This window comes from Propithecus coquereli, unplaced genomic scaffold, assembly GCF_000956105.1.
Source record: "Propithecus coquereli isolate 6110/MARCELLA unplaced genomic scaffold, Pcoq_1.0 Scaffold129, whole genome shotgun sequence".
Classification (NCBI taxonomy): domain Eukaryota; kingdom Metazoa; phylum Chordata; class Mammalia; order Primates; family Indriidae; genus Propithecus; species Propithecus coquereli.
Window position 1 is genome coordinate 5,528,021 of NW_012137080.1, and position 23,112 is coordinate 5,551,132.

Genomic DNA, 23,112 nt, shown 5'->3' on the forward strand with positions numbered 1-23,112 from the left:
CAGCAATTGGCATTTCCCTCTTGCAAGCCAAACCACTTCGGGACCTGCCCCAGCCTGTGAAGTCTGAGACACCAAATGCTTATTTACCTGGGCTCCTGGCCTCAGAGGAAGGGAGGAGGAAGGGGATTTAAAGGGCCCCAGCCACTCAGGGTGAGGCCCACCGCACGTCTGCCCCGCCTTGTCTCCTCTGAGGATCTGGGATTGCAACACCTGCTCTCTTCTGCTGAGTTGATTATTAATGAGTTCTTTGTCACAGCCTCTGCCGATGGGCAGAGGATAAGAGTTTCCTGGAAGCTTTGAGTTCAGGGAGCTGGGGAAGTGGAGAGACCACCAGGTGGGAGAACTCAAAACACAGGTGTGTCAGAGGTGACCCTTCTCTGCAGGGGACTAAGTGGGGGTCTCCTCTGTGTTGAAGGGGTGCTGTTTGTACTGACCCCAACTTGCTGAGTTAAGCTAATAGATTTCCCTGGAATGCTTACAGGGGGCAAGACCCTAATATTTATTGGAGTATCAGTTATGCATCTAAACAACTTATTGCCCATTTGCTAATTACACTGTGTCCCCTGCCCACCTGAACTTGTGTTAAATTAGAACCGGAGGGTTAGAAATGCCCAGATTGATCCACAAAATCTTACATCTTTCTCTTAAGGGTTTTCAAACCAATTTCTTGGCATAACCCTCCAGTGGTAGAGAACTTTCTGTTTAGGAGACGCTGGCAGGCTGGAATAGGTAGTTAAGAGTCTCCTGTAAATTGCAGCTTCGAGGCAATAGCATTCCGAAACCATGCCAGGGCAGGCTTTCCAGGGCCAAGACAGGGCCTGGGTGACCTTCCAGATCTCCCTCAAAGCTCTTTGGCCCTAACCTGGGGGGAATGGTGGTCCGTGAGACCAGCCCCTCAGTCTGGACCTGTTACTTCCATTGACAGTGGCTCTAAGCCCAGGAGCCCTAAGCAAGGAGCCCGCCCAGGAGTCCACAAAGGAAGCTGTGTTCTCGGGCCTGGCAGGGCGCCAGGGGAAGTCTGCTTTGACTTCGTTAGTCCAGCTCTGCTTCAGCCTGTCCTTCCTGTGGTCAGGTCTGTTTTCTGGCCCTCCAGGCGGGCATTCCTGCCCAGGGAGGGAGGGGCTAGGAGTGGGTGGGGGCAGGTGGGGGCAGTGACTCACAGGTAGTTACCTGTCCTAGGGCTCCCTGCCAACCCTCCAGAGGGCACTGGAGGGGAGGCATTTCAAGTCACCGTTCATTCCTCTTACACTTTCCTGGATGAGTTGAGTTTTGGTCCCTTCCTGATGAACCTCGCCTTTTAAGGATCCTCCAAATTCCCCAAGAAACTGGGCTTTTCCACTTTTTTTTTTTTTCCGTTGGGAGGGGACTGGTGCTTTCCAGGGTCCTGGATATTTGTGTCTTCTCACCTTCCAGCCCAGAGACATGTCTGGGGCTTTAACGCTCTACGTACAAGCCCTGATCTTTGTGTCCTCTGCCTGGTCTTCTATCCAGGATGGTCTGGGACACAAGAGGATGCTGACCTCCACTGGCCTTGGGAAGTGTCAAGTACAGTGCCTGGCACAAAGGTGAGGGCCTTTCCCTACCCTAGAAGTTCTGCTCTCTGATGCTCACTCTCTTCTGCCTGGTGCCTTCTGCTTGCGGTGCCCCATCGGGCCCCCAAGGCACCCACAGGCAGGAGGGCACTGCAGAGCTTGCTGTGAGGCCTCTGGGACCAACCCACTTGCCCAGTCCCGTCCTGGGGGGTGGGGGTGCAGTGACGACAGATGGGCGTGACGGCTGCCAGATTCCTGAGGCCCGCCCTGCAGTGGGGCTACGCCCAGCCGGGGAGTCTCCAGAGGTGAGGCTGTTGTTTAAAAACTTGGAGCCAGGAGAGGAGACCCCCACATTCAAGGGGAGCTCTCAGGCGATCTGGAGAAAGGGCGGCAGCAGCACAGAGCGAGGTACGTTGCCTGCCTTCACCTGCCTGGTGGGGGCTAGATGGTGGGGGAAGGGCTGTATCTCTGGGCGCCTGGGGCCTGGTTGCGGGGCCTGATTCATTCCTCTTCCTGGGAGCTCACCTGAGTGAGCTCACCTGCAGACGCCGGGTTAAAAAGTCTGCTGCTGCTTGGATTGCGTTTTCACATCTGATAAATGCTTCAGTGACTTAGAAGAAAGCAGGTTCAGATCTGGGGTTGAGCACAAAAGAGAAGTGGACAGGGGAGACTGGCCCAGCTCAGAATGCCAAGGTCCAGGGGGATTTGCAGCCGGGGGTGGGAGAGCAGAGAGAACACCGGATGAAAATCAGAAGATGGGTCTCTCTCTTAGGCTATCATTAGCCGTGGGACCTCAGGCCACATGTCCCTTCCCTGAGTTCCTGTCTCTTCTGGGAGGGGATGGGAAGGAATGATTTTTGAAGCATTAGGGTCTGTAATTTAAAGATGCCAGGAATGCCCCAAGGTCCCCTTGGCCCCTGCCTTGCCAAGTCCCCAGCCCTCCATCCCAGCCAAAGGAGTTGGTGGCTGTCATTGGAGCAGAACGAGCATCCAGTCTAAGGCAGAGGGGGGTGCTACATGAGCAGGGTGGGTGTGCTTGACAAGGCAGGCCTGCCTCTTGGACACCCCAGCGGCTTTCCAGCATTCATCCCCAGCCCTCTTCAGAAGCCCTGCTCTGCAGCCTCCCAGCCCCACCCCTCCCATTGAGCCCCAGCCCATAACTGGAGACATTCTGGGGTGCTTCCTGTTCAGGTGAACTCCTCACTTGCTTGTTAAAGACTTTCAGGCATACTTCTCTACCCACTGCATCCCAGCTACATGCTTAGCCCAGAATGTGGCCCCACAGCCACCAAGTGGCCCTGGGTAGTATTGGAGACCTTGCCAATGGCAGGGGAGGGCTTGCCTATTCACCTTTGGGCCTGTAGGTTGGGCTGGGTTGAGACTGCTGGTCCAGGCCCTGAGAAAAACCAGTCTTCTCTCGTGGGGCAGGAACCAGGCCTTGGACCTCCCTACAGCTCTTTTCCTGCAAAGGGCCCAGCCTTTTCCTGCTCCCCATGTCATCCTTATGGTCGTGTGGGGTAGGCCAGGGTTGATCCCCCTTCCCATCCATTCCAGAGGAGGAAGCCGAAGTCTGGGAGGGAATGGGATTTTCCCAGGGCCCCCTGTGAGTCGCATACCAGCTGGGACAGGGTCTGGAGCTCTCGTATTTCCCAGGCTTTTTGCTATAAATGCATCTGAGGCTCAGAAGTGTCCTAGGTCAAACCCTAGGTAAAGACTTCTGAAAAAACTCGAGTCCAGAAACAGAAAAGAAAAGGGGCCAGTGTGCTCTAGGGTTTGCACTGTTGTACCCAGACTGCTTGTCTCTGCCCCAGGTGAGGTCCTCTCTGGGGATCACCCCATTGGCTAAAGATGAGACCACTCCTTCTCCTGTGTTTCGGTGAGTATCCCTTCCCATCCCTCCAGGCCCTACTGTACAGCAGGGAGGTGACAGCGCAGGTAGAAGAGTTTACCAAGGTGTGAGCATCACCTGTCTTGGGTTTGGAACACTTACCCACTGGAGACACCTGTGAGGTTTCTCATTTCTTTGGGCCTTTGAGGAAGAGGATTCTCTGACTCTTGAAAGGCTCCCAACAGTCTCATTCTTACCCAAGGGTGTCTGTGGTTTCCCGAATGCTCTACACAGTTTATTTCCCGTCCTTTCATTCTCAAGCTGGTTCCAGAGCCACTGTGGCCTGAGTTCTAGATTTTCCTGTGGACTGTAGCTGGGCGCTCACACAGTGTGGCTGGGCCAGCTTTACAGACAGGAGCAGAAAGAGTGCAGGCCTCTCCCAATGGTTCACAAGTGGCTCAGCCACCGGCCCCCCTCTGGGCTGTGCCAGAGACCAAGAGCTGTGGACCCTGTCCAGGTGGCCAAGTGTGTATCTCTAGCCCGATTCTAAAAGCCATAGATAAATGCTGCTTTTCAGGGTCATCTATGGGTTTTGGTTGCCAGTGTTCCTCTTCCTTTCCTTTTCAAGTTTGGGGTTCTAGAATATGAAATAAGCTTTTAAAATCTAACAGTATCAGGACTGCAATCCTTACCTCCAGCAGTGAGTGGGAGCTTGAACGAGGGAGAGGGTCTACTCTTATCCACGTCAGCTCCCCTGAGGGATACTGGGGTGGTCGGCTGGGCCCTTTTCTTTTGGGGCTGCACCCAGCACATCCCTGTGATTTCAGCCCTACCTGGCCTCCTGTGTGCCCAGCAAGCCTGCTCCCGTGGGGCCTGCTATCCACCTGTCGGGGACCTGCTTGTTGGGAGGACCCGGTTTCTCCGAGCTTCATCCACCTGCGGACTGACCAAGCCTGAGACCTACTGCACCCAGTATGGCGAGGTAGGCCCTTCTCTGATGGCCCCAGGCCTGGAGGAAGGGGGACAGGATGGGGCAGGTGACCCTGACATTTGTTCACTGAATACTTAAGAGTGAACTTGGTGCAGACCTTGGTGTGGGGCTGGGGAGTGCGAGAAAAGTATCAGGCTGATCCTGCCTCTAAGGAATTGACCTATGGTTGGGCAAGAGGAAACGTACTCAGAATTGACAGAGTAGCTCCTTTCTCTCTTCTGGGTAAAGCAGGGTCTTTTCTCAGACCTTGGGCATGGGCAGGGTAGTCTTTCAAGTCTTGGGAATAGGCAAATAGACAAACATGGACCCTTTAGGTATGCGGAGTCTAATGTCCCATCTTTGGTGGAGCATGGTGCTGGGATATGTGTGCTGAGCTGTGTTCTACCCGTGGCAGGAACCAAGCTGTGCCGCGGTCGGTGAAGTAGATGAGGAAGTGATTTGAAGTTATCCAGAAGGGTCCAAGACTCAGCTGATAAGCTGGGTTGAATCCAGGCACTCCATGCTTTGAGCTGTGATTAACATTGCCTATCAGGCCATTGGCTTTTTCAAAGAGCGTCGTACTGTTTCTTACACATCGCCTCTGGGCCTCTTTTGCGGCAACTTTGGTTTTCTTTTCTTTTCCCCTCAACAAGGTGGGGTCTTTTTTTGCTCTTTGTTTACCAAAGTTGAAATCGCCCCATGTTTTCTTGTCTCCCAGCTGCCTCATTTGGCCATTTTGCTCTCCTCAAAACCGAGGCTTGCACAAGAGATGGGTAAGGGAGTGGTTTGTTGGAGTCTCTGCAGGCTTTTGGAAAAAAAGAGGGGGTTGGGGAGAGACGGTGAATGAGAGAGATTGAGCGTCATGAAGGAGACTTGGGTTATCTATGGTTTCCGCTTTCCGGGCTGCCCTTGTCCTCGGGGCCGCGGAGGTAGTACCTGAGCCAGCCTCTGGGCCTCACTGCCCTTCTAGTCCCCATGTTTTTTGGGCTATTTTTAATCACAGATGGCGCTGGGTAGTGACTTCGGAGGTGCTGAGCAGAGATGGCCGTGGTTTCTGCATCTCACCCACTTGGATGTGGGGAAGCCCATTTGACAGTGTTGGGTAAGACAGCCAGCACTGGGCCAGCACTCCCCGCAGGCCCAGATTACTCCACAGGAATCAGGGGGCCTGGCAGTGTCGGGCTTTCTAGGCAGCAGAGTGATTTTAGCTGCCCCCTTCCCACATACCCACCAAATCGTGTGCCACTGAGCTCGTGTCTGGGGATTGCAGGGAGACCTCCCTGCTGCCTTTGCCCAGGCTGACTCACTATTGGGAAGGGGAGCGAAGAGAGGACACGGCCCCGACGTGGACATGTGCCCTCCCTCCCAGCCCCGTCTGGACAGCCTCGCCCCCTCTGGGGCTTTTGGCTTCACCCAGGCCTGCCCTCTGCCTCTCTCAGATGCCCCAGGGAGCCAGCTGCCTTCCCTGCTCATGAGAAGCCCCGGAGAGCCAGACAGGGTGCTTGCAAAAGAGAAGTCTAGACTTTTGCAACCCTGGGGATGGATAAACCTCAGCTATATTTTTTTTTCTGTGAAAGCTGAGAAGCGTTGGCTCTTTTTTTGCTTTTTTTATAAGGGGGAATAAATCCATGTAGCCTCTTGGAAAGAGCAGGGGATGGGGGCATCTTGTGGGCGGTGTGTAGTCTCAGATCTGCCACTAACTTGTGGTGTGACCTTGGGCAAGAGATTACCCGGTCTAAGCCTTGCTCTCCTCTTCTGGAGGAGAGTGTTAGATGAGGTGGCCTTTAGGGCCCCTCCTTTGCTCCACCCTTCCTTGGGAATGGTCTGACTGCTGATGACACCATCGCTCCCCTTGCCTTCCACCTCTGTCTTGTTTATTTCTCTTCCCCTCTCCCTTACGTGCCTGCCCTTCTCAGAGGCCGCGGGTTCCAGCCATGACGACACACTAAAGACACAGACACTCCCTTCTGGTCCTCTACAGATGTGCCCCGAACCCTCCCTTGGTGCAGTGGTGGCTGTGTAATAAGAATTGGAAATTCAGGTTTTAACTCTGTTGAGTTCCAATTTCAGTTTTTAAGTTTATTTGGTTATTAAAGGATACCAATAGCAGCTATAATTTATTAAGCATATATTATGTGTCCTGGGAGTCATACTAAGAGTTTTATATAAATTATCTCAATTAGTTTGTACAATGCCCCATGAGTTCGCTCTTGCTATCCCCAAGAACTATTGGGAGGGTTTGGGTGGGTGCCGGGACCTCAAACTTCTGATGGAAATACACGTGTTGAGTTTTCTGAATAGTTAGAGATGGGGGTGCGGAGGGAGGGTCGGGGGGTGTCCTGAATAGTCGCAGCTGGAAATGAGGGTGGCATAATTCAGAGCTACATTCCTACTGCCCACTCCTGCTCTATTGCCCTGCAGGGCTGACACGGTAAGCCAGGTACCAAGTCCCCAGACCTGCTCCCTGCCTCCTGCTATGGCATGAATACACGTGCAGAGAGGTGGGGACTCGTGACACCTGGACATTTCTGCCTTACTCCACGCCCCAGCCCCAACCCCAGCCCACTAGCAGAGGGGCGCTCAGCAGAATGGGGGTTCCCGAAGCAGTGGGGACCCCTTCCAGTTCCAAAATTGTCTCTCCTAGCTCTCCTCCTCCTGTGGCTCCTTTTTTGTGGGCCAATCTGAGCCCGTTTGCAGTTACCTCCTCTGCTTAATTCTGTGTCGGTGTCTAAATTCTCTTGGTCTCAGGGGCTTGTTTCTGTGGATTTTGGGTCCGTGTTGCAACCCTTGCAGTGGACATCGGGCTTGGCCAGCTGTACCTATGGCCCTTGCTCCTCCACCTCCCCAACTTTGCCCTTCTGGGCCCGTCTGCCTTGGTGACCTGTTGGCTGTTTGGGTTTGGGACCGGGTTGTTCTTTACCAAAACGGCCTGAAGCTGCAGTCCCACCCCGTCCCCTTGTGTTCTTTCTTCTAGCTCCTAGATAACTTCTGGGGAAACTCACGGCACTGTCAATCCCTCAGTCTCAAGGCATGGATGAGAATGTCTCTGATGCCCTTCCCTCATGTACATCCGTGCTACTCTCCAGCCTCCTGTGACCAATGGGAGTAAGGATAGCACCTGCTTCAAGGGGTTGTGTGAGGACAAGAATGTGCGAGATGACCACCGGCTTGGTGCCGGGCAGATGCTAACTGTTCTGCCCGCCTTTCTCCCCTCCCTGCCTGCTGGTGGCTGTGTCTGCCTGTGAAGGCTGTCCCGTCTACAGGTCACACTCCTGAGCATTTCCTTCCTGATCAGGACACTCACTCCCATACCTCACTGAAATCAACCCAACCTGGGGCCGCCCTGCTCTCTGCTTCCCAAGCTGACTGCTGCCAGTCTGATTTGCAGTGGGCTTGGGACAATCCACAGGCTGCCATGCTTAGCCAAGTGGCCCCGGACTGGGGGTGAAGACTGTCTAGTTCCGATTCTGGTCTGACACTAGGAATAGGGATGTGACCCTGTGAAGCTCACTGCTTCTCTCTAGACCACTGTTTTTCCATGTATGAAACGAAGGGGTCGGATTAGTCAACCTTTACCATTTGTTCAGTTCTGGTGACTCTGGCTGCCTCCCAGAGACAGCTGGGCTGTGCGTGTGGCCCCGAGGGCCACCACCATCTCTCTCAGGGCGAGCGCTGGCGGGGGCTGAGCCTTTGGCCATCTCTGGGCTGGTGCACGCTCCTCAAGAACCGGCAGGTTTTATCTGAAAGCTCACCAGTCCCGATTTCTGCTCCCGACGTCTCCTCCATTGTTGTGTCTGCTCTCCTCAGCGCTTTGTTTATCCCCCATTCCCTCCCTTTCTGGGGGAAAACTTAATTACCCAGTTGCCTTAATAACAGTCTTACACAGCGCATTCCTCAGGTTAATTAACTGTGTAAACCAAACAGCTGTCATTTTTATCTCTTGGAAACAAGCTAAGGAGCAGTAGCCAGTTGGAGGTCCCTCCTCCCTGGAACACACATGCACACATGCATGTAAGTGCCTTCTCCTCCCTGGTACATGCGAGCACACATGCATGTAAGCTCACCCACACCCACGTGCACACAGCCCAGCAGCCACTGCCTTTCTTTGTTTGGCAGTTGTCTGCTTTCTTGACCTTCAGGAAGGCTAAGTGTAGACAGAGGATGTGTTCATACACGTACTATGATCCCCATCCTCTGCCCACAGAGGACTTTGAGCATGTCTTTGCCAAGATACCTGTTAACACTTACCTGTTTTCCAGAAGCTCTGAGTGGGTCTAAAACTTACAAAGCTCTACCATTGGGGTTTTACTCTTTTGGATGAAGCATTGTTGAGCTCCTTGTTGAAAATACAAACACCCTTGAGAAAGGCACCATATCAATCTGCGATTTACCGTTCATCCCTCTGCAAGAGTTTGTTTATCAGAAACTCAGCTGTGACTTTTGCAAAGGGTCCCAAGAGAGTAAGACCCTGGATGAGTCATTTCTAAGGGGCTAGAAGAAAATGCAAAGAGACATTGGCAGGAAAGAGTTGCTATCAGATAGAAACAAAACTTGGGTTGGTGGAATGTGAGATTCTTGGATCCTTCCTGGTTGTTATGGGCTAAGGAGTGGGGATTGCTGGACTAAAAGGAAAGAAGAGAAGGGTACGGAGTGATGAGAAGGCCTGAAGACAGACTTGGGTGGCCTTACAACTTTGCCGGCGTGGCTTCTTGCCCCATTGCTTCTGGGGTTCAGGCCCCTGGAAGCCTCTGGGCAATGTCTTGCACATCTACCTTGCTTCTTTGCGCAGCCTTCTGCCCTCTGCCTGAGGCCATGTCAGGGGCTGTAGGAAGCCAATGCCACTGGTAGAACCTGTAGAGATCCCAGGCACATGAGCTAACTCTCTGCACTGAGGTCTAGGGGGACGTGTCTGTTTCTGGAGAGGTCTGTGCTGACACTGAAGCTCTCTTTCCTAGGGGAAGGGGAGGGGAGGAGTTTCCTGAAAACCAACTCTGAAATTTCCAATCGTTTCCAAGTGACTGCTGTGTCCCTTGAATCAGAATAGTACAGTTAGATTTGGAGTCAGACAGACTGGGACAAGAATCCCTGCTTCCTCTCTTCCTAAGCTTATGGTCTTGGACACATTTCTTAACTTCCTACTTTCCTAATCTGCAAAGTGGGGCTACCCACCATTTGTAAAATGTAATATCTCTTCCTCAGAGATTTAGGAAGGGTGAAATAAGATAATATATGCACACCGCCCAGGAGAGAGACTGATGCAGTGTCATTTTCGAGTGTGTGGTATACATCATCTCTATGATCGGTTTCAGAAAGTGACCTTTCTGAATTTAGTTTAGATGGAGATAAGGGCTGTGCTGAATTAAGGCTTTGGTCAAAAGTTCACTTCATAATAAGGGAAAAGATGAAGTTCCAAGTGTCTCGCAGCACTGTCATCCTCTCACCCAGCACCTGCGGGAGGCCCTAACTTTTGATCTCTACTGGCAATACCTGCTGACATAGAAAGGCTGAGGCTTTCGAACTGCAGTGGGGTCTAAGGGAGGCCTTGCTGACCAAAGGCCTTGAAGGCCCCCTTTCCCCTGCCCTTATTGCTGGGAAGAGTGTTTCTCCAGTGCGGCATCTGGCTAATGTCTTATTTTCCTCTTGCTTTCTTTGTGTACTTGCTGGGAGCGCCTTTCATTTCTGGGCTGATAAGCTGGAGCAGGGGAGAATTCTGAAAGCGTATTGGAGCAAGATGGAACTTCATTATCTCATCCAATGCCTGCATTTCACCAATGAGGAAGCTGAAGTGGAGGGAATATCTGAGCTGGATGTTTCTCCTTTTTTTTTTTTTTTGGTCCTGACTTCCTTTCTTTTGGCCCTGGCTGGCGGCCACGGTTTGAGTGTAGCTACTTAGATGAACACGGGCAGCCCTGGCTCACTCATGGGAGGGAGCTGTGCCCTGCCTAACCATAGCCTGTTGTCCTATTTTTTCCCCCAGAATTAGCTCTGTGCTCTACAAAGACACAGAACTTTTATTCGCTTGTGCCTTCCTTCCCCACCCATCTCCACTGAGACTCAGGCCCCTGCTGGCTCTTGCTCAGTCCTTTGCCCTCCCTTAGCTCTCTGGGAGGGTCTGTCTTCCCGCCAGACTGCTGAGCTTCTAGAAAACTCTAGGATAAGGGAGAAGGCCCAGGCTTCCCAGCTGGAGAGCAAGCAGGAGCCAAACTGGCTGGAGGCCTGACAGGCCGGATTGCTAATAACGCCGTATCTCTGAGGTAACGCAGCCAGGAGGATGCTGGCCAAACGACCCGGGACGGGGAAGCAGCTGCAGCTGAGAGCTTCCATCTCTGGGAGAGACGGGCACGTACCACATGAGAGAGAGCTCCACGCATTGAGAATCACGCACATGCACACGCATACTTACACACACTAACGTGTATGCACACACCACATAGAGGCATATGAGAATAAAATAGGGAAACTGAGGCCCAGAGGGAAAAAAGGTATTAACAGCTTGTATTCATGTGGACCTCTGCCACAAGCTGCTCTATTTCAGGCCTCCATCCTGCTAGCCAGTTGACAAGCAGAGCTACTTAAAATACCTGTCTCAAGCCTGTTGGCTTAGCCTGTCTCTGAGGCTTGAGATAAATCCTTCCTTCAGCTATGTTACTATGATAAGCAGCACGTAGTGTTTAAGCCCGTGAGGACATCTGATCCTGCATCACGGCCTGCACACGTGGCAGGAAGGTGGAGGAGGCATGGAGCACCCAGATGGCCCCTGTGAAGACTGAAGGAGGAGGCAGGGGAACAGCCCTTGCTGAATACCCTGAACATTTGCAGTTGGTTTTGTTTTATGCTACTGTCTATTTTCCTGAGTATAAAAGTTAATATGTATTCAAGGTATAAAAGCTTAAACATATTAAAAAATAACAAAGGGGAAAAAATCACCTATAATCCTATTATCCAGAGATACTAGGTTGAACTGCATGTAGGTGCCATTTTTGTAGGTCAAAATGAGTGAATATTAGCAATTTCATATCATTTCATCTAACCTATTGGTGTATTTCCTTCCAAACATTTTCTATTCCTTTAATGATATATAGCTGAGATTATAATACATATACATATTTATGCTCACCCTTTTTTCATCACACATTATAATGTAATCCTCCCCCCGTGCAATTAAGAATTTTCTCTAAACAATGTTTTTAATAGTTACATAATATTCCGTCATTTGGCAGGATCAAGGGCATTTCCGCAGTCTCTAGCTCCTGTCCCATGACCCAGGGAAATGAAAGAGCCTTGTTTCTGGCACTCCCTTGACCAGGGAAGGGCTGGGACCAGCTCCCAGGAGAGTTGGGGAGGGCTCTGGTGACAGGCGGCCGGAAGGCAGCTGGCCCTTGTCTCTCCTCAGGACATGCGCTGAGGGCAGACAGAGGGCGAGAGTGGAAAAGTTTGGCCCTGTAAAGCTGGGCAGAGTGCAGGGAAGGGCATGGTCACGGCCAGGCCCCCAAATAGGGTTCTGAAGGGGAGTCAGGCTCCAGCAAGAGCCTTCTCTTGCCCAGAAAGGATTATTTTAAGTGCTCAGGTATTTCGGCCAGTGACAGGTCCTCAGTCTCTGTGGTCACTGAGCCGGGTCAGCTGGAGAAGCCAAGTTTCTTCCCAGGGTGCTCTCTCTGCCCTCAGCTTCCCTCTTGATAAGCTTCAGGGCCAGACCAAGCCCTTCTTGGGGCCCATTGGGTGTGACAGAGGTTGTCACCCTTCACCATGCTTCCCACGATCTCTGTCACTGGGCTGGCTTCCTAATGGAAATGAGAGGATGAGGTGGGTTTAAGAAAGAGAGAGAGAGAGAGGAGAGAGAGAGGTGCTAAGGGATCCTCTCTGATGCTGACAGTTGTGATCAGTCAATAGGAAAGTCATGTCACCTCCTTGAGCCTCAGCTTTCTAATCTGTAAAATGGGGCTAATCCTGCTGATCACATCCGGTTATTGTGAGATTTAAATCAGTTATTGTATTGAAACGACCTAATACAGTACCTGGCGCATGGTTAGCATGCCATCAGTTGATACTGATGTTTTATTACCTCCTCACTCCCGCACCCTTCCTTTTAAACTCTCCGAGTGCAGGAAGAGAGTGCTTAGCAATTATGTTAATGGAACAGTTGGCATTTATTGAGCATTTACTATTTGTTCATTCAATGAATATTCAGTGAGGGCCTACTGTGTGCCAGGCACTTTCCTAAGCACTGGACTCCAGAAGTGAAGGAAAGCGAGTTCCTGCCCTCATGGGCTCAACAGTCTAGAAGGAAGAGGCAGACAGGAAACATGTAAATAAACAGACAGTAAGTGTAGTGTGTCGAGTGGAGATTTGCACTGTGAACACAGATGTAGCAGGGCGAGGGAATGCACAGGGACAGTGACGGGGGAGGGGCAGTGGGTGCTGTTCTATGTAGAGCACATGTGCCGGCCTTATCTCAGCCTTAAGCACCCAAAGAATTAGAGCTTAATAAAGCATCTTTGGACATGACGAGTGTACCTCCGAGCACCAGGAAGGGTGACAATTCTCTTATTTTGTGGATTGGAGGTGAGAGCTGGAAAGTGGGGTGGGAAGCAAAGGCCCAGGGAGCCAGGACCCCGCCTCCCCTTCTGGGTGCCGAGCTGTGCCAGCCATGGAGAGGGAGGGTGGGTGCTGGGTAGCAGGTCTGCACCTCGAAGCGTAGGCCTGGCGTGTTGACGCAGTCTCCGGGACTGAGCTGTCGGGTTAAACCGTGCTGTTCAGCAGACACCACCGTCTGAGACATGGGCCCATTAGTGTATCCCTTTCCTGGACAGGACAGAGTCTCAGGAGCTGGAAGTCTGCAGAGACGGCCACCAGGGCTTTTCTTTGTTCTGGCGAGTGGAAGCTTAGGGGAAAGCAGAAGCACGGGGTATGCGGAGGTACAATCGTCCCTACTCAGAAGGACCAGCAGGTCGACAAGGTTCTTATCCAAGCCTTGCTTCTACTTGTGAGTGAATTTGGAACCCTCTAGACAGTGTTCTTTAAGCTAGGCACAGGGTTTAGGATCATGGTTACTCAGAGAAAACAGATTTTGTGTGTTCTGTATGAGGGAGCTGGGACAAGGTCATGTTGTACCTGTGGTGTGTGCACACACACACATGTGCATGTGCCCCTAGGCACAAACTGAAAGAACAAAGGACATGTGACCTCTCTGGCCTTATTCTTCTTCTTGGTGACCTCTGCCCTGCCATGGAGCCCATGGTGTCCAGTTCTGGCTCTTGTCTCATTCCAAGGCATGGGTGTAGGCCAGGGGAGTTGTGGTTTATTGGGACCTCCCGAGTGAGGCTGGATACCAAACCTGGGAACTATCCTCCAGCCCCAGATGTCAGTGCTGGAGGCCTTCGAGATCATCTAAATGTCACTGGAATGTCGGCTCTCTGAGGACAGGGTCTTTGTTTTGTTCACTGTTATAACTCGAGAGCCCAGAGCAGTGTCTGGCACACAGTACACGCTCCATAAATATTTGTTAGGTGGATGAAAGACTCTAGTCCAACCCCCCACTCAATTTAAAAAGGAGAAAACTGAGCCTAGGAAGTGAGGTGACAGAGCTAGGACTGGAACCCCAAATTTCCTTGTCCTTTGTAGGAGTCTCCTCTCCCTGATTCTCAAAAACTCAGTATTCTCCAGGCCACTAGGATTAAAGGATATAAGATATAACATTTTCTAGCCCGTGTCCAGCACATAGTAGGTGTTAAGTTAATAGGAATTTCTCTTCCTTTCTTCTTTTTGCCTTTGGCACTTTTCTCAAGCTTCTTTTCAAGGCAATGTCATGTACCAAAATTATTTTTTACACCACATTATACCTCTTCCCCAACCCCTAACCTCTTTGTTAGGAGGGACACAAAGGAATTAAATCAAAAGATGACCAACACCCCTATTTTAAGAGATTAATCCTTCCAAGTGTATTAGTGAAATTGATGGATCCCTTAGGATGGGATTTCCATGGAGGGGACGTGCTGGGGTCTCAGGATATTAGGGGGAATTCTGCCAGGGCCCCACCTCTGAGTCTCTGCTGTCTCCCTCTCCCACAGTGGCAGATGAAATGCTGCAAGTGCGACTCCAGGCTGCCTCACAATTACAACAGTCACCGAGTGGAGAACGTGGCTTCATCCTCAGGCCCCATGCGCTGGTGGCAGTCACAGAACGGTGAGCGCCTGTCACCTACAGGGACCCAGACTTTGGAGGCTCCACAGGATGGGGGTGGATGGAGGATGCCCGGGGACCCTTTGTGTTTCCCAGCATTTCTGTGGTGTTGGGAGGTGGGTGATTGATGAGCAGAACCTTCCTGCCTTATATTTGGGGTCTGTTGGATATTGTAGGTAGAAGAGTTTATTGGAGGTTGAGGAAAGGGTATGAGGAGAGAGGAATGTCTTTATTTCGCTCCACTTAGTCTCAGTGGGTGAGCTTGTGGAAGGAGCTGAGCTTCGGGAACAGGTCTGTATCGAATTGACAAGTTGAAACCCTCTAAGATATTGGAGACATCAGGTGATGGTGTCTAGAATATAGGCCAAAGGAAATTTGGCCAGGAACAGATAGGACTTTGGATAGATAATATAAGCAGAAACATACTGGTACCACTCCTGTCCAAGAAGGAAACTGGAAAATCAAGGTTAGAGAATTTCTGACTTTCCTAGAGCTAGTCTAGTCCAGGGCCTTCTCCAGGACTAGGAAAGTGGAAAGTCTCTGGCCAAAAGTGTCTACTTTTTCTCCTTCCAGATGTGAACCCTGTCTCTCTGCAGCTGGACCTGGACAGCAGATTCCAGCTTCAGGACATCATGATGGAGTTTAAGGTGTGCTTCCTGGGGATGGCATTAGATAGGAGGGGGGACCCTGGGCCATGTGGGCTCGGACCTGTGGAGGAGCAGTGTTCTTGTCTTTCCAGTATGGGGGTGATGGCACCACATACTGGGTGAGCTCCCCTTCCCCAGGCTGGGGCAACGCTCACCCTGAACCTGTATCGTAGTGACAGCAGAGGATTTGCTCCCGGGAGGACAGTGGCACCACCAAGTTCCCTGTCTTGGTCAGGCAGTGGTTGTATATCCTCTTTTTCTCTGTACCCCCCACTCTCAATCCATCCAATTAATCCAGCTCTGCCAAGTACCAATTCTATGGGCCCGCTTGCTTACTATATAGTTGTGTATTCTTGGTATACCTTGTTTTAATAACTTTGCAGATGAGATTGAGTTTAACAAACAGCCAAGAACTCAGCTATGCACATGAAAGATGCACCTCTGGGGCAGCGGTCGTGGTGGGCAACCACTCACTCAGTGCTGTCGCCTCTCAAAGTACTTTCGGATTATGCTCTTAGACTGGTGTTCTGGGTACTCCTCTGGGAGGAAACATTTTTATTCATTTGTGACAAGTCGGTGTTTACTTTTCAGAGAAGATTTGATTTTATTCTTTCTACAGAAATAGTCAAATATTCAACAATCAAGCTTGGTTAGTAAGATTAGATGACCAGAAAGGGTGCTATAATTTTCAGGAGTTAAAATGAGCTTGGTATAAAAATAGGACCTACATTCTTACATGACTGGAGAATTTGGCTTCAAGAGCTTTGCCCCAAGTAAAGGTCAAAAGTATTTTGAGAAATGCCAGTATCCTTTGAACAAATGCCCAGTCTTCTCTGAAGGTGACAGCTTTGAAGGGCGACATTCATTTGAATGGATCCTGTTGAATAGTCTCATTGCTTTAGTATCACTCACTCATTCGTTTAGTCGGTTCTTGCTACACACATTTTGAACACTGGTTATGCGTTAGGTTTGGTGTCAGGGGTAGAAAGATGCGTGAAACTAAATCACAATCCTCGAGCTGTTTTGACCATATGTAGGGAAGACAGACAGAGAGCCAGCAGTGAGAGAGTGTGAAGTTGCTCTGATATTGGTAAGAAGCATGGGAGGGGCATCTCGCTTGGTCGGTCTCGGGAGGGGTTGTCAGAGGATGCGCCCTGGGGCAGATGAAACTTCATGGACCAGTAACAGCCAGGTGGAGGGCAAACTTCCTTCCAGGCAAAGAGAACAGTGAGTGCAAAGGCTAGGAGGCAAGAGGCAAGAAGGTATATGATTGGGGAGGGGGCAAGGAAATGCACACAGGGTCTGGAGGGAAAACGTGTTCATAGTGGGGAGAGGTGGGGATGTGGAGGGCTACAGATCGCTGAGAGATGAGTTTACAGATATAAATGGGTGGGTGAAGGGGAGCAGACTAAAGATTTGCCATTCATTCAACAAATGTATACTAAGCACCTATGTGCTGGATGCCGGAGGCACAACTGTGAGCAAGACAGACAATGGGACCCACGGTCTCATGTACTGATTCTCAAGCAGGGGTGATTTTTGCCCTCTCCTCTCCCCCAAGAATGTCTGGAGACACTCTTGGTTGTCACAACTATGGGTATGCAATGACATCTGATGGGTGGAGGCCAGGGATGCTGCTAACCATCCTACAATGCACAGGACAGCCCCTACCACTAAGATTCATCCACCTCAAAATATTGACAATGCCAAGGTTGAGAAATCCCGGTCTAGTTGGAGAAGAATAAAAAGCAGGAAAACAACACATACATAATCGGAAATTGTGGTGACATTTCTGAAGGAAACGAACAAGATGCTGGGGTAGGAAATAATGGGGTGGGGTGGGGTGGTGGGGCATGAGCAGCATGCATGTCAGGGTCAGGCAGGTGTAAAACGATCTCCCCGAGGAAGCGACATTTAAGCTGAGAACAGAGTGAGAAGGAGCCCACCAGTGGCAGGGGAGCTCCTGGCAGGAGGAGCGCCGGGTACGCAGGCTCTGAGTGGGGAATGCTCTGGGCGGCCAGGTTCAGGGCTCGAAGAGGTGGAGGTGGGCTGAGATGGAGGGAGGATGCAGGCAGGCCCGGGGAGCACAGGGCCTCCTCGCTCACAGTCAGACGTTCAGATTTTATGCGAGAATAACGGGTTGGAGGACTTTAAGCGGAGGAGGACGTGGCCCATTTTAAAAGAAAGCTGTCCCTGTACGGTGAAAGGTGTGACTGGTGAATGTGAGGACATCGGGTGGCACCTACTAGGGAGGTCAGGGAAGAGGGGGGCCTGAAGCTAGAGAGACAGGCCTGGGCCTGATTCGGGATCCATTGTGGAGGTTGAGTTTATGAACCCGCAGTTCCGGGAAGTGGTCCAAGTAGGGAGCCGTCAGCACAAAGACTGCATTTAAAGCCACCAGAAATGATGCAATTACCCAGAGAAGGAGCAGGAACGCAATATGTCATGCTAAGGAGCACGTGTTTTATCTTTAGACTAATGAAGATCTGTTGAAGGGTCTCATGGATCTGGCAACCATCTGGGAAGATCTCTCTGGTGAAGTGGGGAGAGTGGTTTGGGGGCCAAGACAAGGGCTGGACATGAATTCCAGGCTGTGGCTGTCAAGTCAGCCTCAGCATGATCTTGGCCTGAACCGTGGCAGTGGCAATGAGAGAGAGAGAGAGAAGGGACAGAACCCAGAGCGAGAATAAAAATGGTTGGCTGGGGAACGTGTAAGGGCGGGAGATTTTTCTGGCCTGGAAGCCCTGGTGGTGTGCTGAGCTAGGCATCATGCCTTTTGGAATGCAGATCTAGTTTCTATTACTTTCTGTGATTCCCCTGGAGAGAAACTTCTGTGGCCTGTGGTTTCCCAGGAGGATTGGACCGTGATGCTCCTGAGCTCACCTGCTTTCGCTGGGCCCTCTTTCTCCCTCCCTCACTGGAGGGGCCTGTTTCTGTGATCGTGTCCCCATGGGGCACTGCACCACGCCTCCCCTCCCCACCCTGCCTGTGTCTCTGCAGGGGCCCATGCCCGCTGGCATGCTGATCGAGCGCTCCTCGGACTTTGGCAAGACCTGGCGGGTGTACCAGTACCTGGCTCCCGACTGTGCCTCCACCTTCCCCCGGGTCCGCCAGGGCCAGCCTCAGAACTGGCAGGATGTTCGGTGCCAGTCCCTGCCCCAGAGGCCGAATGGGCATCTAAATGGGGGAAAGGTAGGTAGAGGGAACCTTGAACAAGCAGGCTCCGGGTGGTGGTGGTGGGGCGTCCCCGATGTCCTGTTGTTCTCACGGTCACGCGGACTCTTGAGAAGAGATGAGAACACCCTGTCAGCTCACCTTTGCTGCCCAGGAAGGATATTTCAGAAACATCTAGGGGCCACCATGTCACCCTACCAACCTGCCCTTTTCCGTAGCCTCCTCCATGTGACTTATTGGCACATCGCTGTAGCAGAGAGGGTAAAATCAGTGTTATTCCAGGGTGAGGGCTTTGGGGGGGCTAGGTAGATGCAAGTGAGCAAATTGTAAAAATTTAATTTCACCTTGGTAGGATTTAACACAAATATGAACTTTTTTAGTTTAATCCCTCCATCTAGCCTAGTCCTAGCCCTTGGAGGGAATTCTGGTGTAACCCAGAGCTCCAGGTCTTCTTGGCTATACCCTTATTCAAATTATGTTAACCGTGTTCTCAAGACCCCACAGGAGTCTTAAAACTCTCCCCGGGGTGTGCGGATGAAGTCACATCTAATGAGTGATTTATTATTCATAAAAAACATAGCTGACATGGAGGTTGTGCAGAGTGCTGTGGTCACCACAGCCAGGCATCCCTGGGCTCTGGGCCCTCTCATTCTTCCTGGATCGCTGGAAAATTAGTATCTCCTAAACCCTCATGTGTGGATTATATGTCTTACTATAATTTTTGACCCAGGGAAATCAGGAAATTCTTGGGATACCTATGTTTTTAACTGGAGAGGAGACATTGTGCGTGCACACACACACACACACACACACACACACACACACACACTCATTTGGGGCCCAGTGGTCATCGTGCTCCCCTAGAGCAGCTGTGGTCTGTTTCAGGCTCCAGGTAAGAAGGACCCCAGAGTATGAGGAGGGCAAGGCATTGAATGGAAAGGAAGGTTTCCTTTGAGCTTGGGACCCGCTGTTAATCTCTTCTTCAGCTCTTCCCTTTTTCCCCTCCCTCTGTAGGTCCAACTTAACCTTATGGATTTAGCATCTGGGATTCCAGCAACCCAAAGTCAAAAAGTCCAAGGTCGGTGTGGCCACTCTTCTTCCCCATGGGGCTGTGGGTGGGAAATGAAACAAGGGTGGAACTCAGGTCTTGGAAGTTTCCTTGTCTTTTGTATCTTTGTCAGCATAGTTGGGGATTTAATATTAATACTTGCCCTGCTTACCCCATCGGGTGCTGTGTGCAGGACACTGGGAAGTCGGAGGACTGGAGAGGGTGGCCCCTGGTACAATGACGTTATGAAGGCAAGGAAGAGGGAGGGTGGTTTTCTTTATCTATGCTACCCTAGCACACTCTATCTGCCTCTAACGTCCGTTCCTTATTTTTCCTTCCCCAACCCATCCTTGCTGTTTGCCCCTTTCAGAGCAGGGGGAGATCACGAACTTGAGAGTGAACTTCACCAGGCTGGCCCCGTTGCCCCAGAGGGGCTACCACCCCCCCAGCGCCTACTACGCTGTGTCCCAGCTGCGTCTGCAGGGGAGCTGTTTCTGTCATGGCCACGCTGACCGCTGCGCCCCCAAGCCTGGAGCCCCGGCCGGCCCCTCCACCGCTGTGCAGGTGACAGCCCAGGGTGGAAAGGGCAGAGGGGAGGGGGCAGGACCAGGGCAGACTAAGGACATTTTTGAGGAGCCCATAAAGCAGGAAGGGCACTAAATTTAAGACTTGGGTATTTAAGGACTTCAGCAACAACAAAAAAGAATCTAGGTGATTTTCATTTCAAGAATCAGAATTGTAGAGTACTTCTTTAGACCTGCTTTATAGTTCGACATGATTTTCAGTAGTGTATGTTTGAGTACAGGATGGGGAGCTTACGGCAATGCTTCTCAACCCTGCTACTTATTGTAATTTCATTGGGAGCTAAAAAAACTGCCCAGACACAGACCTTCACCTAAGATATTCTGATTTTGTTATTTAGGGGATTCTAATGTACTGCCAAGGTTGAGAGCCACTGGTTTGGGATTCCAAAGTCTCGTCTAGTGGTGAGGTATGGGGCAGGGTGAGAGCACAACGGTCAGCGCCAACCCCGAGTCTACGCCAGACCGGCAAAGTCAGATTCGGCAGGGACGGGCGTTGAGGAGTTCCGGGTCAGCAAGCCTCTCGGGAGATTTTGCTATGTGACCAAACTTGGAAACCGCCAGCAGAGGAAAGAGAACTTTGGGCAAAGAAATGGAGGGTCTTGTCATTTCCCTTTTCGGGGGTATCCGTTCCCCTGTCAGCATACAGGAGGCATGACAGTTGTCCTGGTGATAGAGCAGGAGGAAATCATGGACAGTGGCCTGGGAGGGAAGCACAGGTGACGTGAGCATCGGTCAGCTTTGCTCTTTCCACTGCTGGGCCAGCTCCTGCCCCAGGCTTCAGAGGAGGTTAGAGGGAGGCCAGCTCAGGGAATGTGTCATCTATTGGGGCCCATAAGACAAATCCCTAGAACCAAGGCTGAGGACATACGAGGAAAACAACTCGCCATGAGCTGATGAGGAGGGAGACAGCCACCCAGCCCCCCGGTGGTCCTCAAGTCTGCCTGCACAGTGGAATCACCACTTTTAAAAGGTACCCCTACCTGGGCCTTGTCCCTGAGGTTCAAATTGAATTGGGCCTGGACATAGGTATTTTTTAAAAAAAGCTTCCAGGTGATTCCGAGTTGCAACCCGCGTTGAGATCTACGGATTGGAGGGGCGGGGAGGCCTTATGCAGGGGGAGCCGGCCGGCGTAGCTGCAGCCTGGGGCAGGATTTTGCTGGTGAATATGGAGGGAGGGGAATTCCAGGTGGAAGGAAAAACATCAGTAAAGCCCCAGAGATGGGGAAAGTAGGGCTCGTAGGGGCAGCAGCTGGGAGTTCAGCCTGCTGTGCTGTTGGCGGGGAGTGGGAGAGAGGATGGAGCGAACTCGGTACAGGTCCTCCCTGAATGCCAAGCTGAAGGTGTTGGGCTTAATTTGGAAGGCAATTAGCACATAATAGCTATTCTATTTTTGTGCCTTAATGAGTCTCGTAACAATTCATCATAACAGTCTCATTAGCTAAACAACCGTAGTCACAGATTGTTGGAATATAAATCTCTAGAGGGCCTAACAGCTTCCGTAATCACGCAGTTAGCAATGGGCGTCTGAGCACTCTCCAGGTGCTGCCGTGGACTGGGAATCGTGGGAGTGTCCAAGTGCAAGGAATGGGCTTGTGAAACCTCCCTAGAGGAGCGGTGTAGGCACACGTGTGTGCACACACATGCATGTGCTGACATGTCACAGGAGCTGGGTGAAGTCTGGAGCATTCCGGGAAAGTGTCCAGGGAGCGCTGGGGTCTGAGCCAGGCCCTGTGTGGTGTGTGGGAGGGTGAGAGGGGAGCGGGCAGGTCCATCCCCGGGACCCTCCTTTGTTAATTCCTCCTGATGACTGATGGGCCCCTTCCAGGTCCACGATGTCTGCGTCTGCCAGCACAACACTGCCGGCCCCAACTGTGAACGCTGTGCGCCCTTCTACAACAACCGTCCCTGGAGACCAGCGGAGGGCCAGGACCCCCACGAATGCCAGAGTATGAGGCTCGGGCCACCCCTCCCCTGTAGGGACTGGGTCTTGTGCTGGCGCCTCTAGGCCTCAATGACCTCACTTGGGACACAGGGGGAATCTGGTTTTTGTTGTTTAAATCCAAACCAAATTGCACCTCTGCAATTTAAGCTCTCCTTGCTCTGCGAGATTGGAGAGAGTATTTGGGTGGCATCCTCCCACTTCCCCCTGAGTCAGGCTGAAGGGACCAAGGCCTGGTCTACGCTCCTGATTCCGCATGGCTTTCACGGTGTCCCCAGCGCCTCCTTCTTCTGTTTAGGACATGCCCCGTTTAGGACATGTCTGGTTCCCTGTTGTCATTTTGCCTACTTCGAATGGCCCCCTGGACTCAGGGCCTTTGTCTGCATAAATGAGGGGAAACTGGGATCCTCAGCCCCGAGAGAGGCAGTGACCCACAGGAGATCCGTGGTGGCAGTGGGCAGGGTTGGGGATAGAACATTCAAGTGGCTCTTTCTTTGGCCCAGTGTGGCCACTGTTCTTGGGTTCAACCCAACACTGGGAGTCAGGAGCCTGAGTTCTCATTCTACGCTGCTTTCTTATTGGTCATGCAACCTTAATTAAATTACGCAAGACTCCCTTGGCCTCAGTTTCCCCATTTCTCTTCCCTGAGCATCTTGCGGAGTTGTTGGAGGTGCCAGCGAGCTGTCATGGCATGTACTGTAGATGACCATGGTGCTGGTCACATGTCAGCCTGGCACTCTCCTTTTCCAGGGTGTGACTGCAACGGGCACTCGGAGACATGTCACTTCGACCCAGCTGTGTTTGCTGCCAGCCAGGGGGCACATGGAGGCGTATGTGACAACTGCCGGGACCACACCGAGGGCAGGAACTGTGAGCGGTGTCAGCTGCACTATTTCCGGAACCGGCGCCCGGGGGCTCCCATTCAGGAGACCTGTATCCGTGAGTAGAGGCCCCGGGGACCCAGGGTGTCATCCATCTGTTACTCCCTGTCTGCTCTGGGCACAACAGAGCACATGTGCCTGGGGACACAAAGGCACTTGGAGAACATGAAGACTCAGTCGTGGGTCAGGACTTGTGGGAGATTGTTTTAACTTAGCTGAGCACTATTGAGCAAGTCGCTTAACCTCTCTGGACCATCAATCAATCAGTCAATCAGTACATAGACCTTATTTTGTGCATAGGAGAGAAAAAAAAGTAAATATAAGATAAAT

The 23,112-nt window shown here is 51.6% G+C and overlaps 1 protein-coding gene across 1 annotated transcript in view; it reads left to right on the forward strand.

Annotated features, from left to right (window-relative positions):
• Positions 1-893: 893 nt before the first annotated feature.
• Positions 894-23,112, forward strand: part of LAMB3 (laminin, beta 3) — a 37,458-nt gene continuing 15,239 nt past the window's right edge. The window contains exons 1-11 of the mRNA XM_012638377.1: positions 894-1,072; positions 1,492-1,565; positions 3,344-3,408; positions 4,188-4,342; positions 14,398-14,512; positions 15,083-15,156; positions 18,157-18,348; positions 19,345-19,408; positions 19,749-19,942; positions 21,788-21,908; positions 22,652-22,840. Coding sequence (XP_012493831.1) covers positions 3,381-3,408; positions 4,188-4,342; positions 14,398-14,512; positions 15,083-15,156; positions 18,157-18,348; positions 19,345-19,408; positions 19,749-19,942; positions 21,788-21,908; positions 22,652-22,840 — 1,132 coding nt within the window. The 5' untranslated portion in view covers positions 894-1,072; positions 1,492-1,565; positions 3,344-3,380. The remainder of the gene's footprint in view (positions 1,073-1,491; positions 1,566-3,343; positions 3,409-4,187; positions 4,343-14,397; positions 14,513-15,082; positions 15,157-18,156; positions 18,349-19,344; positions 19,409-19,748; positions 19,943-21,787; positions 21,909-22,651; positions 22,841-23,112) is intronic.